General features: G+C 36.5%; 1 protein-coding gene across 8 annotated transcripts in view; it reads left to right on the forward strand.

The window, feature by feature from the left end:
• SMARCA1 (SNF2 related chromatin remodeling ATPase 1) overlaps nt 1-16,941 on the forward strand; it is a 117,675-nt gene that overhangs the window by 40,136 nt on the left and 60,598 nt on the right. For all 8 annotated transcript variants that reach the window (XM_081793240.1, XM_081793236.1, XM_081793238.1 and 5 more), the window contains 4 exons: nt 708-818; nt 1,081-1,194; nt 11,019-11,141; nt 13,450-13,582. In XM_081793240.1, coding sequence (XP_081649366.1) covers nt 708-818; nt 1,081-1,194; nt 11,019-11,141; nt 13,450-13,582 — 481 coding nt within the window. The remainder of the gene's footprint in view (nt 1-707; nt 819-1,080; nt 1,195-11,018; nt 11,142-13,449; nt 13,583-16,941) is intronic.

Below are 16,941 nucleotides of genomic sequence, written 5' to 3' on the forward strand. Positions count from 1 at the left end.
CTCTGTCCCAAAAATAAATTAAAAAAAAAAAAATTTGTTTATTTACATTTGAGAGAGAGAGACAGAGACAGAGACAGAGTGTGCGAGTGGGAAAGGGGCAGAGAGAGAGAGATGGAGACAGAATCTGAAGCAGGCTCCAGGCTCTGAGCTGTCAGCACAGAGTCCTACTTGGGGCTTGAACTCATGAGCTGGTGAGATCATGACCTGAGCTGAAGTTGGATGCTCAACTGACTGAGCCACCCACGTGCCCCAAGACCTTACTTAACTCTTGATTAGAAGGGACACATGCGTGTTGTGTTGATATTCATCATACTCCATTCAGCTATTTCTAATTCATACACTTGACACAGTCACCAGAATCAATGTTAGTCTTCCATCTGTATTAGATACTGTGTATTCATTTTAACATAAAATACTAATCTGATTGTGCAAATTCTTCCCAATTATTAAGGAAGAACTAGGTTTTTTTTTAATAAGAATTAAACTTATTTACAAAAAAAAAAAAAGGAAAAAGATAAGCATCCTTGAACCTGAACTTGGCCTGTATGGTACAAGGTTTTGGAACTTGGGATACATAATTGTGACATCTAAAGCAAGTTTGATTCTTCCTAATAGCTTTAGTTTTCTCATGCTTGTGCAACTTTGCTGTGTCTGATTTTTTATAAACATTTTGGAATAATTAAATTCCTTGTTCTTACTGTGTATAGCTTGGGATGGTGGAATGGATCGAACCTCCTAAACGAGAACGCAAAGCAAACTACGCAGTGGATGCCTACTTTAGAGAGGCTTTACGTGTCAGTGAGCCAAAGGTTCCAAAGGTAAAAAAGAATGAGCTCTGTTGTTATGCTCTACAGCAGAATTCTCCTATAACATGGTCTGTGATTTAGATTGATTTATATTAGTGTGAAATTATAGTCTTTAAAATATAACAACAATGTAGAAAAGTAGCTGGTATGCCCAGCCTTATATAAAGGGACTTATTATATTTATTTTTCTATATATTAAAGAAATAGTTAAAGATAAGTATGTTCACTTCATGTACTGAAAACAAATATGTGTGTAATGCATTTCCCCCCATAGGCTCCCCGACCTCCAAAGCAGCCAAATGTTCAGGATTTTCAGTTTTTCCCACCACGTTTGTTTGAGCTCCTGGAAAAGGAAATTCTTTATTACAGGAAGACAATAGGCTATAAGGTAATTTTTCAAGTATTTATTATTTTTAAAAGTTTTCAGATTAGTATAATTTTTTTGAGGAGAGAGTGTGTGCATGCAGGTGGGGGAAGGGTAGAGGAAGAGGGAGAGAGGAAATCTTAAGCAGGCTCCAGCAAGCGTGAAGCCTGATGTGGGGCTTGATCCCACAAACTGTGAGATCATGACCTGTGCTAAAATTAAGACTCAGATGCTTAACTAAGCCACCCAGGAAGCCCTATAATCTAATCTTTTAAGCTAATATAATCTGTTAAAGTAGACTGGAAAGAATTCCATTTTAATGTGAGAGAACATCAGAGTAATTCAAAATAGTGGTGTTTTTAAAACCAAAGAGGAAGTTTAACTAGAAGTAAAGCATCAAACTATCAAGTCATCAATAGGATGAATTTGAAATGGGATTAATGGAGAATTATCCAATATTTCAAAAATAGTGATAACATTATTTTAATAATGCTAGTGTTTGGTCAAAGACTGTGTAGAAATAACAATCGAACAATTAATTAGAAGTGAATATATGATAGATGACAGGAGGTTTTTTTAAAATCATTTTCCTTAATAATATCAAGAAATGACACTTTTGTATTTATTGTTCTTGGGTTGATGAAAGCACTGTTGGTGGTTATTTGTTGCCACGTAGGTGTTAAAGCTAATAATAAACATTATAATGAATTTTAACATTTTAAAATGATCTTTTAGATGAGTGCCTGTGTGGCTCAGTTGGTTAAGTGTCTATTTTGGTTCAGGTCTTGATCTCAAGGTCATGAGATGGAGCTCCACTTCTGGCTCTGTGCTGACAGCGTGGAGCCTGCTTGGGATTCTTTCTCTCCCACTCTCTCTGCTCCTCTCCCCACTCACACACACACTCTCAAAATAAATGAATAAACATTTAAAAAAAACTTTAAAAAATGATAGCTTGGAAATCAAAACTCTTAATTTTTAAGTAGATAGGAACCCGTTTTTATTGAGTGAAATGTTTGTCACCCTAAAGCTTTCACACTGAGAGATTAAGCATACCTGGTTATTTCTATATGCTGAAACTCACTTTCTGGTGAATGGAAAGGGATGACCAAGGTATAAAATTCAGTAGTATAAACAAAATTATAAAAAATATTAACACTAGGGACTGGGTGGCTCAGTCGGTTAAGTGTCCAACTCTGGATTTTGGCTCAGATCATGATCTCATGGTTCGTGAGTTCAAGCCCCATGTTGGTCTCTGCGCTGTCGGTGTAGAGCCTGCTTGGGATTCTCTCTGTCCCTTCCCTTCTCTTTCTCTTTCTCAAAAATAAATAAATAAACTTAAAAAATATTAACACTATTGTAGTTTTATGAGCTTTTCTGTTTCATGCATTGGAAGCTATGCTTTAATTTATTTTGTGAACCTTTATCACAAGTGGAACTATACCCAATTATTTTGATTAGTAGCTGTAATGTGTCTAGAACAGCTTCATGTATATAAGATGCTTAGTTCATTTATATTTTGAAAGTAGAGTGAATTTCTAGAGTATTTCTACTGTTTGTCCAGAGTGAGAGCAGTACCATTTGAAATGGAGCAAAAAAGGTTTGCTTGCTATTTATGTACTAAATTTCAATATATATAAATAGGAACAAGAAACTTAAGGTGAATATAAGTAGTTAATTATAATCTGGTTAGGAAATGTGATTAAATTTGAATGTATTGAATCAACATGACTGGATAAAATCTGTCTTAGGAAGTTGTAAAAGAGTAAAAGTAGCATGGTTGAACATTCAGACCAGGAGTAAAATCAGTTTCAAAGAAAGTGAAAATGGCAATATGCCAGAAGAAACTGTAAAATTAATGGAGAATTATCCAATATTTCAAAAATAGTGATAATAACATGTTATTTTAAGAATGATTCAAAATAAAAATGAAAATAGTAAATTAATAAAGTGATTAGTAATATTTCGTGAGGTGAACAAATATACAAATATATATTATCCCACTAAAGTTATAAACATGTTAATCGTTATATTGTTACTTTTATGGACTGTTATCAGTGAGACTTGAAAATTAACTGAAATGTTAGACCCAGTTATTAATCAAATATCTGTATAGAGCCTTTTATAAGTTATGAAATCCTTTATCACACACTTCATCTGATTTCTAACAGTCCTGTGACATTGGTGTTATCTCCTCCATATAAGACATGAGGAGACCGAAGTTCAGCGAGGTTAAAAGACTTGTTCAAGTTCACATAGCTAACAGAGTTGCCAAGGGTGCTGGTCTCAAACCTGAGTTCTCACTGTTCAAATGCTATGCTCTTTCCCTCAGGCATTCTGGGCTATTTCTGCATGTGACATAACCCTGCTTCTCTTTGCAGTCCTAAATAAGGACTGTGTTTATAGTAGTGTGACATGTTGTTTGGGAGGTAAGCCAAGTGGTAGTCAAATAGCAGCAATGAAAAAAATCATCTCTGTGGATATAACTATTCGTGCTCCTTTGGAGATACTGAAATTCTTTTCCCTGTCATAGTACAGTGCCCACCACATTCTCGCCACAACTCTGGTTTTAATGTAAGCAGTGCCTTTCATTACGGGCGGTTTGTGGTTAGGGGTGAGGTCTTACAATCATATTTGGGTAGTAGCCAACTGGAAGGAGATGGAGGAGAGAGAAACCTTAGTAGAGAGAGGAATGAAGGGACAGCTGCAGAGGGTGACAAGTAGGCAGGTGGAAGGAGGGAGGACAGGGATGAATGAGGAGAGGGAAGATGGCATGGAATCCACACTATGGCACCTTGCTGTTTTCTCTTCCTCACCTCCCAGAGAGAAGTAACAGGAGAAGGGAGTATGAGTGAAAGGAGGGCTGTTTTTCATTTAATTCGTATTTATTGAGGACTCCTCTGTGCCAGGTCCTATGCCGTGCACTGATGATAAAGTAGTGAATAAGACAGACAAGGTCCCTCAGTGCATGGAACTTGTGTTTCATTGGAGTAGATGGATATTAAGTTGATACAACAGAGTAATGGCATTAGTTGTTTTCTGTGCTTACAGAGGGTGCTGCAAGGGAACATGATATGGGTATCAAATGTGGATTGGGAGATCAGGGAGTTGGTCCCTAAGGCAGTGTCATTAAGTTGAGATCAGAGAGATGCACAGGAATTAGCCAAAGTATAAAGTGTGGGAGAGAAGAGCTCATCAGGGAAACCATAGGTACAAAGGTGTTACAGTAGGAAGGAGGATTGCCCCTTCAGAAACTGAAGGCAGACCAGGGTTGGTAAGGAGTGATGAGGGAGAGGGGTGAGATGAAGTTGTGGAGTGGGTCATTAACTGAACATTAATTGTAGGTCCCATTAATTACGTTGAACTTTAGCTTTAGAGCAAAGGAAAACCATTGAGATGTTCTTAAGGTGGAGGGGTGAGTGGGTCGTGAAATACTAATAGCAGATACCTATTTGGTCCTTACTTGTGTTGCTTTCTGTTCTAAGTTATTTAAAAAGATAAGCTCGGGATGCCTGGGTGGATTAGTCAGTTAAGCATCCTACTTAAGCCCAGGTCGCAAGGTCATGGTTCGTGGGTTCCACCCCATGGCGGGCTCTGTGCTGACAGCTCAGAGCTTGGAGCCTGCTTCAGATTCTGTGTCTCCCGCTATCTCTGCCCCTCCCCCGCTCACGCTATGTTTCTCTCTGTCTCTCAAAAATGAATAAATGTTAAAAAAATTTAAAAATAAAAAGATTGGCTCATTATCCTCCTAACAGCCCTGAGACTATATTTCTGTTTTACAGATGGGGAAACTGAGGCACATAGAGGTTGAGTAATTTGCCCTAGATTAAACAACTTTTAAGATGTGGAGTATGATCAGATTTACATTTTTTAAAAGATCACTCTGGCTACATACAGAGAATGATGACTTTACCCAGGGACACCAGCCAGGTGGCTGTTGAAGGGTGAAAAGATGAGAGAAAATGATGGCAGCTTGGAGCATGGTGGCGATGGTGGTGATGGTGGAAGGAGAATTTGTCTCCTACCACTCTACTAGCTGTATGTTCTCTGCAGCCTCATCGTGGATTGTGTTTGTGTTATCTTAAGACTTGCTTTGATCCTCCATATGCATATTTATTTAGCTGAGGATTTATAACACAAATAAGAGTACATTCTGGATGTTGGCTCTTTCTGAACCTTGTCTCTTCCATTCTTACCAGGGGATGCAGATCTGAGCTAAGGTGTGTGCTTCAATTGGGTGGGTGTTATGTTGGAGTTGAGAGTATAGGCAGAGGAGCATGGCATGCTAGTCCTCTGCAAAAGCTTTTTTTCCCAGGACCATGTGATATTAATAACTGTTATACATATCTTCTCAGAGGTATCTAACATTTTTCCCCCTATAGCTACAGAAAACTCACTAGAGCCACAAAGTGAATGGAGCAATGGTTTATTCTCAGTTGAACACAACTGCTACAGTGTAACTACCTGGTATTCTCGAAGCATAGTTAGGTTCTCAAAAAGGACTCTTGCCCCCTTTCTGCTTAAAGGATTGTTGGGGAGAGAGGTGTTGTCTTATAGCTAGGGGTATTGTGGTGCACGGTACTGTTTTATCCATTTTGAGCCCCCCTAGTCTTATTCTGTAGTGATTTTGGGTGGGTCTAGTTGGGGGCTCTGTACTTCTGAAGCACTTAGTAAAGAACATTTTTTCTCCAGAGCCTGCCTATTTGCATTTTTAATTTTATTTTGTTTTTCCCCCTGATACTCAGCACAACAAGGTCACAACAGTATTGCTCATGATAACATCTGGAATTAAAGCGTTTTATTTTATTTGAACCTGAGAAGTTTTGTTTGTTTTGCCCTAACCACTTGTTGGATAGCAGTGCATCATGTGCCAATTCTCCCTGCTGTCTTAGCTTTGACCTTATTCCAAGTTAGACACATCCAGAAACTTCACTGCCCTTGCAACTTAAATGAGTTACTCAGTGTATTTAATCACTTGTTCCCTGAAATCTTTCTATTGGAAGAAGATGACTTCATTGAAATTTCAATTGCAGAATTAAAAAAAAAACAGAGGATCTGTAAGTCCCATTGAGTCTAAGATCTGGCGTGAAAGACCTGTGCCATATTTGAAGCTGGAGAAAGCTGTAGAACATTCTAATATTTATCTTCAATAAAATATTCTTTAGTGACAGATACACACACTTGACAAATGGAGAAAATTCTATAATCTCTGTGAGTTTTGGTAATGTGCCATCATGAGCCAGCTGTTTGCAGTGGCAAGACAGTACCATGTGCTGATTTCAGGTCACTACATGACTTTGTGTGCCACTGCATTTAATTCATTGTTCCATATTTCTGTGAAGGGCTTCCTAAAACTCATTCTGACCATGACCAATTTTTTTTTCACTTTTCAATGGAACACAGCTCTTAGTTGCACATTCCTTAATGTCTGACTAGAAATCCAAGTAATAATGGAGATGTTTCCTCTCGAAAGATAACTTTTAGTATATTGTGGCTGTATTAAGTGTTACTGGGGGGAGGGGCATCAGTAAGACATACAGTATGAATATTTCAGGTAGTGTGTAGGTGTCTCTATGATTTGTTTACTTAATTCTTATATAGCACTTTGAAATCACTCCAGGAAGTTTAATGCTGGTAAGAACATATTTATAAAATATGTACAAAACTCACGGAGATTATAGAACTTTCTCCATTTGTCAAATGTCTGTATCTGTCCCTAACGAATTTTTTATTGAAGATAAATGTTAGAATGTTCTACAGCTTTCTCCAGCTTCAAATATGACAAATGAAAAAATAAATACCTTTTAAAAATGAATATTGTAGGAGGAGATATGGGAATGTAGGCATTTTGAGTAATTTCTAATTCTAGAAATTTTAGCAGTTAGGTATTTTAATTAAAATAGTAAACATAATACAGATGAAGTCCTTCTAAAGTTTTGCTGCACTGAAAATATTAGCAGTAGATGTGGAAAAAGTAGTTTGCCAAGGAGCCTAAAATCTAATGGTGTAATATAGTATTATGATTTTGCTTTTGTTAAAGTTCAAGTGGGAAATTTTTAGTATTGGGTGTATCTGCATAGGAATGAACAGTTTATTTTGTGCAGGTATGTTTCCAGCTGTATTTCCATTTTCTGGCATAAAATTAGATGTTTATAAAATATGTACTTTGTTAAAATGGTTTCTTGGACATGGATATTTTGAAGCTTTTTCATAGAGAAATATCTTAAGATTAAATAAGTTTTTCTCAGTTAAAATTAAAACTTAAAGTCACAGTAATTTCATATATTACCAAGGGTCTGTTAAACTTTTTTTTAAAAAAATGTTTTTAATGTTTATTCATTTTTGAGAGAGAGAGTGCAAGCAGGGGAGGAGCAGAGAAAGAGGGAGACACAGAATCTGAAGCAGGCTCCACACTCTGAGCTGTCAGCACAGAGCCCGATGCGGGCTTTGAACTCATGAACCGTGAGATCATGACCTGAGCCAAAGTTGGATGTTTAACCGACTGAGCCACCAGGCACCCCAGGTCTATTAAACTTTTTAAAGCTCTGTCTGTAATTTTTTCCAAACATTTTGTTATGTAAAATTTTTAACCATATAAAAATATTGAAATGATTGTATAGTGAACATCTACATACACACCACATATATTCTTCAATTTATATCTTACTATATGGGCTTTATCACCTATTTGTCCGTTTCTCCAGCCTTCTAGCAAATGGATATCCAACTTATTTTTTTATGCATTTCAGAGTTGCAGACCTAAGTATATTTCACTCAGAAACACTTCAACATGCATATTATTAGCCAGTGTTCAATATTTATTTGATACTTTTTTCAAGGTAAAATTAGCATACAATGAAATGTATAAATCTTAAGTGTTTCATTCATTGTATTTTGACAAATGTATATTTGCAGAACTAAACCCCTATGGAGATATAGCATATTACTGTCACCCCAGAAAGTGCCTCTTCCCAGTCAATCTCTATACTCACTCCCCAGAGACAACCACCGTTCTGATAGTATTTTCCTCCATAGATTAGTTATTTACTCTAGAATTTCACATTAATGTAATCATGTGTTATGTGTAAGGTGTTTTTCTCTTAACATAATGTTTTTGAGATTCATTCATGTCCCATTCTTGGTGGCTCATTCTTTTTTACTGCTAAGTACTATCCCATTGTAAGGATGTACCAGTTTGCTTATCTGTTCTCATGTTGATGGACATCTGGGCTGTTTTCTGGCTTTTGGCTGTTGGGAGTAAAGCTGTGAACATTTTTGCAAAAGTATTTTTTTTAAAGTTTATTTATTTATTTTGAGAGTGCAGAATGGGTAGAGAGAGAGGGAGAGAGAGAGAATCCCAAGCAGGCTCTGCTGTGGAGCCTGATGCGGCTCAAAACCACGAACCATGAGATCATGACTTGAGCCAAAATCAAGAGTCACTCAACTGACTGAGCCACCCAGGCACCCCTTTGCAAAAGCCTTTGTATAGATAGATATGTTAGGAATGGAATTGGTGGTGCGCCTGTAATTTAAAAATTGAATTTAGCTATTGAAAAATTATTTTATATATATATTTTTTGATAAAAGTTATTTTAGTCATGCTTGTCACTGGCCTGCATTTCATTTTTAATTTATACCTTTTCCATTTACATTTGTAACCATCTTAGGCCAGGTGATCATACCTCATTTCTAGATTATGGCCGTTTAGCTGGTTTTCTTGCTGTTTCCACACTTCAGTGCATCCAGCACAAAGCTTCCAAGTGAAAACACGTTTTGACACTTTAGTCTCCTATTGAAAAATCTCCAGTGGCTTGCTGTTGTGTACTGTGTAGTTTAAAAGGCTTGTAAATCTCTCTCCACCTGGCTTTGTTTCTTACCCCTTTTCAACATAAACCCTGTATGATCCTTCCTGGCATTGCTTTTACTGGTTTTGCTCCTAGTGTTCCAGCCTCGAATATTGTTTGCCTCTTCTTCATCTCCCCAAATCCTTAGCGTTCAAAATTCCACAACTGGGTTGTGGGGCTTCCTGTAGGCAAGGACCATGTCCACTGATTTTATATTCCAGTGAATACCTGTCATGGTGCTACAGACACAATAGACATTTAGTCTGTACTTACTAATTTGATTGTCTGGTACTGATGATTGCAAATGAACCTGTTTTTTCAGTAATTCTTTTAAAATTAGTAGGGTTTACATTTAAAAAACTACTGGATACAATAATTTAAAAATTATTATGAAAATATTAAAAATTATTGTTGAGTGTCTGACTTTGGCTCAAGTCATGATCTCATGGTTTGTGAATTTGAGCCCTGCATCAGGTTCACTGTTGTCAACGCAGAACCTGCCTCTGATCCTCTGTCTCCCCCCCCAACCACTCTCTGCTCCTCCCTGGCTCACGCTTACTGGCTCACTCACTCTCTCTCAAAAAATAAATTAAAAAATACTTATTTTCAAGTTACACTATGGTTTCAAAACTCTATGAAATATGTACAACAATTAGAAAAATGTACTCTGATTTGTATCATAATTACATTGTAGTAAAACCATAGGGAATGAGTTGTTTATGATAGGTGTGCATATCAAACAGTGGAAGGCTTAGTGTCAACCCGTTTTTTTTTAATTAAAAAAATTTTTTTGTATTTATTTTTAAGAGAGAGAGCATGAGTTGGGGAGGGACAGAGGGAGAAGGACAGAGAATCTGAAATGGGCTGTGTGCTGACAGCAGAGAGCCCGATGTGGGGCTCGAACTCCAGGACCTCAAGATCATGACCCGAGCCAGAGTTGGATGTTTAACTGACTGAGCCACCCAGATGCCCCAACCCTTTTCTTTTCATGTTTAATGGAATGCTATAAAATGCAGTACACATTTTAGGTACTTGCCCTCTTATGTTACTTACGTTACTGCAGATGCACATAGAAATGGTGTGAGGCTTTGGGCTGAGTGACTTAGTTTGTCAATCCATACAGTGAATGCTGCTCCAAATTGCTGAACTGTACTGGTTGTGTTCACTGTGACACACTGGACATGGGGGGCTGCAGTTTTGAGATACAGGTGCCTGGCTGATTGCTTGCTTCCTTGGAGAGCTGAGCTTCTGTCCCCACTCTTTTGGACTTGAACTCTCTTCTTAGTTATCAGTGTATCTGTAACTCTGTATCCTAAACACTAGAATTTCTGTTGGTCACTGCTACTTTATCTTTTTCTCTTGACTGCTGATTGCATCACAGCTGTTCTCATACTCCACCACCCTTTCCCTCTTACATGTATTCTCTATATATGTAGAGTGTAGAGTTTGGGTTCTTCATTATCCTGTCACTTCTTCCAGTCTTGGCATTTTATGTGAAGTTGCTCTCCCTTTCCATGCCCTGGCAGGCAGTAAAATCATTCCTTTCTTTTTTCATTTTGAAGTGATCAGAGCATTGAGTGCATTGCACTTCTCTACCCTGGTCTATATTGCCAGGTGTGTATGAGTTCTTTTTGTACTGCCAAACTTTTTGTTTCTTCTGGGCTTGAAATTTTATTGTATAATGTTAGTGTTGGCATAATGGTATTATTGTTACCACCATATATTACAATATTACAAGGATGTATTTTGTTCCACAGTTATAAATAAATCTAGAATATAATGTGGCATTTAGCTGTGGGCTTAACTCTAAAATACCACATGGCACATTTAAGAATGGTTTTTATTTTGGTAATAGCATTGTAGTAAGAACGTGGAGAGGATCCCGTATCATTCTGGTATCGCTTTATATTGTTTACTGTTGAAATAACTCTAAGATTGATACATGTATATATACCCTTAATTAATTTTTCTCAACAGTTTAATTAAAATTCATCTCTTGATTTATAGGTCCCAAGGAATCCTGATATCCCCAATCCAGCTGTGGCTCAAAGAGAGGAGCAAAAAAAGATTGATGGAGCTGAACCTCTTACACCAGAAGAGACTGAAGAAAAAGAAAAACTTCTCACACAAGTAAAATATTTTAAGTGGCTGAAGTGCTTCTTCATTAACTAGTAGAAAAAGAAAAAAACAGATCACATTTACCTTTTATTGTATGGGCTGATTAGACACATCAGCAACACTCAGGGCTATTTTGTAAACATACATTTGGATCAGATATTCCTCTTTTTTTATCCCATTTGTAGAATACATGCATTTGGAAATATATAGTATATAGTATATAGAGAATACATAAATGAAAATATAAGTGTCAGTTATTACTAAGAAGACATATTTTAGCAATTATACTAAAGTCAGTTAATACACATACGAAGCTTGGTAGACAGTAATTACGAGCATATTCTTCAAAGTTTAAATTTATTTCATTTTTGTGAACTGTCCTCTGAAATTGTACTCTACTAATATTTTATTAGAATAATTTCATAATTCTCAAAATGCTTTTTATCCTTTCTTGGAAAGGACTTTCATATAACAATGAGAGATTTCTGAACCTGTAATGTGATTATTGTATAATTAAAAGCTAATAGTTTTAAATAGAGTACATTTTCATTTGAATAAAATATTAATGCTTTCTGGTCATTGTTGGTTTAATGAGTTTTATGAGTGTAGAAGTAATACACAAATAATCTGTAGAAGATAAAAAACGTTACAGTGTAAAAGACCCTTGCAAGATAAACAAATGTACTGGATGGTACCACCTTAGTATATAGAAAGTTGCTAGCAAGATTTATTTATTCAACAAGTTCTTTTGAAAAATATGCAAAGCACAGTGCTAGGAAAGTTGGCCACATTAATTATTGAAAGATAGTTTTGTATTTTTATCTTATTATATAGATCTTTGTTATGATGTGTAACTTTACTGAATGAATTTTTGCAAAGTATAATCATAAGTTTTGCAGCCAAATGCCTGGAAGTCATAAAGTTTAGTTTGACAATGTAATTGCTTTGGCTGAATATTAGGACTTACCACAGAATAAAATAAAACATTTAAATATTCATGTTGTATTTGCACAATTTATTTCCTGAACACAAAAGTAAAGTTCTGGTCTTAGAATACTACTTGGCTTGTAGTATATGGTGAATGTACAGTATATTGTGAATACACATTATCAACTGAGAAATTGCTTTAGTTTGTAACTAGAAGTAAAGTCAATTTTTTTTTGTTCCTCCCTAGTAGTTGAATTCATCTTTAAACATCTTTCTCTGGTGCCTTAAATAATTAATCTTAATAAAAAATCATGGCAAAGAAACAAAATGTGGGGTCACCTGAAATCTTCATCAACTAAAAGTTAGGGATAGAGTTTTGAACTGCCAGGGATATCACATTTTTATGGGTTGGGAAATAAGGAGTAGAAAACAAATTCTTGGTTTTGTGATTTCACAGACATGCTAATAATACCAGAGATTTAAAACAGTGATTAAACTGTTCAATCTTTTAATAAGGAAATTGAGTGGGACCAGTCATATTCTGTTTATACAGATTCTGTTTTATGAATACAATTTTGAATAGAAATTATTTATTCACAGTACAGTTGGCCCTTGAACAATGTGGGAGTTAGGGATGCTGACCCCCCATGAAGCTGAAAAATTTCCTGTAATTTTGACTCCCCCAAAGCTTATCTACTAATAGCCTACTGTTTACTGGAAGCCTTACTGCTAACATAAATAGCAGATTAACACATACTTTTCATGTTACATGTATTACATACTGTATTCTTACAATAAAGTAAGCTAGAGAAGAGAAAATGTCATTAAGTAGATCATAAGGAAGAGAAGATACACTTATAGTGGTGCACTGTATTCATCAAAAAACCAAAAAAACAAACCCAAGGGTCACCTGTAATTTGGAATGCTATAAAGAGTGTGAAATATTTTCTGCATTCTTATTTTTCCCTCTAAGTTTTTTGGATTTAATGCAACCACATTCCTTTCTTAATTTACATGGGAACAGATCTGAAAAAAAACTGTTGAAGCACTGAAATATAAAGGACTTCGTTTTTATATTAGCATTTTTATATCAGTGCATTTGTATTTTAATGTAGGCATCTATACAATACGGAATTAAAAACTACACAATATCTTGGAACTATAAATCCATTTGTAGTACTTAGAAGTATATCTCTTCGTGATAGAAAATCAGTTATTCTTATAACACTCAACTTCTGATTCCAAAAATACCCTGGGATTTTATAAGGAGGAGCATTTTAAGTCTTTCAAACTGTTTTTAATGTATCATTGTAAAAAACATGTAGAATAATAAATGGATAAATGGATTTGCTAATTTAACCTCTGTTGATGATGCTTAATATTTTGTTCACAGGGATTCACAAACTGGACTAAGCGAGATTTTAACCAGTTTATTAAAGCTAATGAGAAGTATGGAAGAGATGACATTGATAATATAGCTCGAGAGGTGGAGGGCAAATCACCTGAAGAGGTCATGGAGTATTCAGGTTTGTGTATAACTTTAAACATAGTGTTTAATTGTAACCTTATTCATTCTTTAGTATCAATTTAATTGTATCATTATTCAGAGATCTTTTAAACTATTAAGCATAAAGTGTAGGTAACAGTATAAAATGTAATTGTATTTCCACGATAAGATTATAAGATTTACCTAAACAGGCCGCTATTGTCTTTAGCAGTTAGCTTATCAAGCCAAGTAAAGTCCTAACGAAACAAGGGTAGCTGTTGAATGAGCATTGACAAAATGAGTTTCCCACTTACCCATCTCTGGAATTTGATCCTCTTATGGGCAATTCAGATCTGAGACTTGAGGTTCAGAAGATTGAATTTGTGTCTTTCTAGGACATCTTTGAAGTAGAAGATTCTTCTCAGGGAATTTAGGTCCTCAAACACCCTTAGAGTTCTAATCAGCTCCAGACAGGTCATGTGGATTCCATTAACTTGAGGCAAGCTGGAATAGATCTAAAAAGACTGCTAGAATTATTTTTAATTTTTAAATTTTTTTAATTAAAAGAAATTTTTTAATGTTTATTCATTTTTGAGAGAGAGAGAGAGAGAGAGAGAGAGAGAGAGAATATGCAAAGCAGGCTCCAGGCTCTGAGCTGTCAGCACAGAGCCCAACATGCGGCTCGAACCCACAAACTACAAGATCAAGACCTGAGTTGAAGTCAGATGCTCAACCTACTGAGCCACCCAGATCCCCCCTACAATAAATCTTTTGATTGGTTCTGGAATCCTCTCCCTTACTTAGCTGTGTCTTTGGTCTTGAAGCATATAGAGTTAATATGAATGCCCGTGTCGCAGCACATGCAACCTCAGGTTTCTGAAAGAAATCTTAGTAAAAATAGGTAATTATCTCTAGCAAGTTTTCTATATGTAGAACAGGAATTTTCTTACTTACAAATAGGTTGAACTTTCAAATTTAGTCTGAGTATCAGCTGTTTAGAATCTAGAGCATTTTTTTCCCTTCTAGAAACAATATTGCAAAGTAGGTTTGGTTTCTGTGCTAACCCCTCAAAGCCTACGTGGCTTTAACAGTTGAAATTCTGTGTTTTTGCCATGAAAAATAGCTGGGAGAGGATACTAATAAATATACCAAAAATTAATATAAGCTAGGAACAGCTTTTAATTTATCTGTACTGTTAGTGCTTGAAGAAATCCAGGTTTAATAAGAGAAAAGACACTTTTTCTTTTGGAAATCAGAGAGGGTTTCTGGTGATTAACAAGGAATTTAGAGGCTGATTATATTGAGCTTTTACTTCATATAATACCAAATTTATGAACTTCCTTTTCCTTGATTCCAGTATAGCATTACTATTACTTGTAAGCTTTATCACATAAGTTTACAGCATTTGGGGGCTTAGAAAGGGTAAAAATAGATGAGAAATTCTAACAGCATTTTCATTCTAATGAAAAGAATATAAGAGAGATTTTGTGTGGAGAGATTTTCCAAAGTAGAATTTTCTTCAAAATAGCATCAATGTTTATGAAATTGCAAGAAAAGTGATTCAGAAAGATACCATATCAGATGTTCTCTCACATTTGACACCAAGCCCGGTGGCAGGACTGGCTCAGCACGGTTAAATTGGGGCCATGTCACAGGATGGGGAGATTGGAATGGTTTCATGTAGTTGGTTGCAATAAAAGAAGTGTATATAATTGGCTGTTCGTATCTCCTACATAGCAGGCATTTGTGTGCTGAATGAATAAGAGAGAATGAATAAATGAACAAAGGTGCTTATAAAAACCAGAGAGTGACAGTTTCTTTTGTGATGCTGAGATGGGTGGTTAACGTCCAGCGCAAAGAAGAAAATGGCCCACTAATGTTCAGATTGTGTGCTATAGGTTGAATGTTTCCCCCTCAAATTTAGATGTTGAGATCCTAACCCTCAGTGTGATGGTATTAGCAGGTAGGGTTGGGAGGTGATTAGGTCATAAGGGTGGAGTACTCACGAATGGGATTAGTGCCCTTATAAAAGAGACCCCAGAGAGCTCCCTTGCCCTTTCCAGCATGTGAGGACACATTGGGAAGACTGTCATCTATGAACCAGGGTGTGGGCTCTCACTGGACTTGGAATCTTCCAGCACCTTGATCTTGGGACTTCTCAGCCTCCATAACTGTGAGAAATAAATGTTTGTTATTGAAGCCCCCCCCCCGCCCCCCGCAAATAAAAATCAGAGAGCACTAACATTCCTTTTGTGATAGGCTCTAAAAATGAAAAATTTGAGAATGTAGAGTATGCCATTAAAAGGCCTTTCACTGGGGCACCTGGGTGGCTCAGTCGGTTGAGCATCCGTCTCTTGATTTTGGCTCAGGTCATGATCTCATGGTCATGGGATTTAACCCTGCATCAGGCTCTGCACTGACAGCACATGGCCTGGTTGGGATTCTCTCTCTCTCTCTCTCTCTCTCTCTCTCTCTCTCTAACATAAACAAACAAACATTAAAATACCCTCCACTGAAGTCATAAGATGTGACCTAATACAGCCAGATTATTTAGATCATATATAAAATTTGGGTGACTTTGTGTTTTTTTGTTTTGTTTTTAAGAGAAAAGACTATTTCAGGTAAGTTTAGAAAACAGGGTGCAGGTTGTTGGAAATATTGTAAGTTTAGTGAGTGGTTCCAAAAGTGAAATAAGAGTTTTGGTAAGAGTGGCGCTTAGGTGGCTCTCAAGAGTTCGACTCTTGGTTTCAGCTCAGGTCATGATCTCTGGGTTCATGAGATCAAGCCCTACATTGGGCTCTGTGCTGACAGCACGGAACCTGCTCGGGAATCTCTCTCTCCCTCTCTCTCACATGCACGCACTCTCTTTTGCTCTCTCTCAAGATAAATAAATTTAACAAGTTTCGGTAATAAATTGCTGCTTCATAACAAGTTTGAGTTGATAATGGGTTTTGTTTTTGTTTTTTCTTGCTAGGAAGCTGTGTTCTCTAAGTTTATATGGCTACCTCTCTCCTGTTTCACTTTATGTGTTTGGTCCCTTTTATATCATGTTTGAATGAAATCATAGCTTAAATTAGTGTCTGTAGTATCTTTAAAAATTCTAGTCATTTGAGATTGATAATTAAAAATTCTATAATATTTCATGAAAAGAAATTCACTAGCCTAAAACCTTCTTGTTGAGGTGTTTTAAATTTTTTAATGTTTATTTTTGAGAGAGAGACACAGACTGTGAGCCAGTGAGGGGCACAGTGAGAGGGAGATAAGCCAAAGCAGGCTCCAGGCTCTGAGCTGTCAGCCTAGAGCCCGACGCGGGGCTTGAACTAATGGACTGGTTTGCAAGATCATGACCTGAGCCGAAATCGGAAGCTTTAACTGAGCTACGCAGGTGCCCCAAGGTCT

The sequence above is a fragment of the Panthera onca genome, chromosome X (genome assembly GCF_046562875.1).
Source record: "Panthera onca isolate mPanOnc1 chromosome X, mPanOnc1 haplotype 2, whole genome shotgun sequence".
Lineage (NCBI taxonomy): Eukaryota > Metazoa > Chordata > Mammalia > Carnivora > Felidae > Panthera > Panthera onca.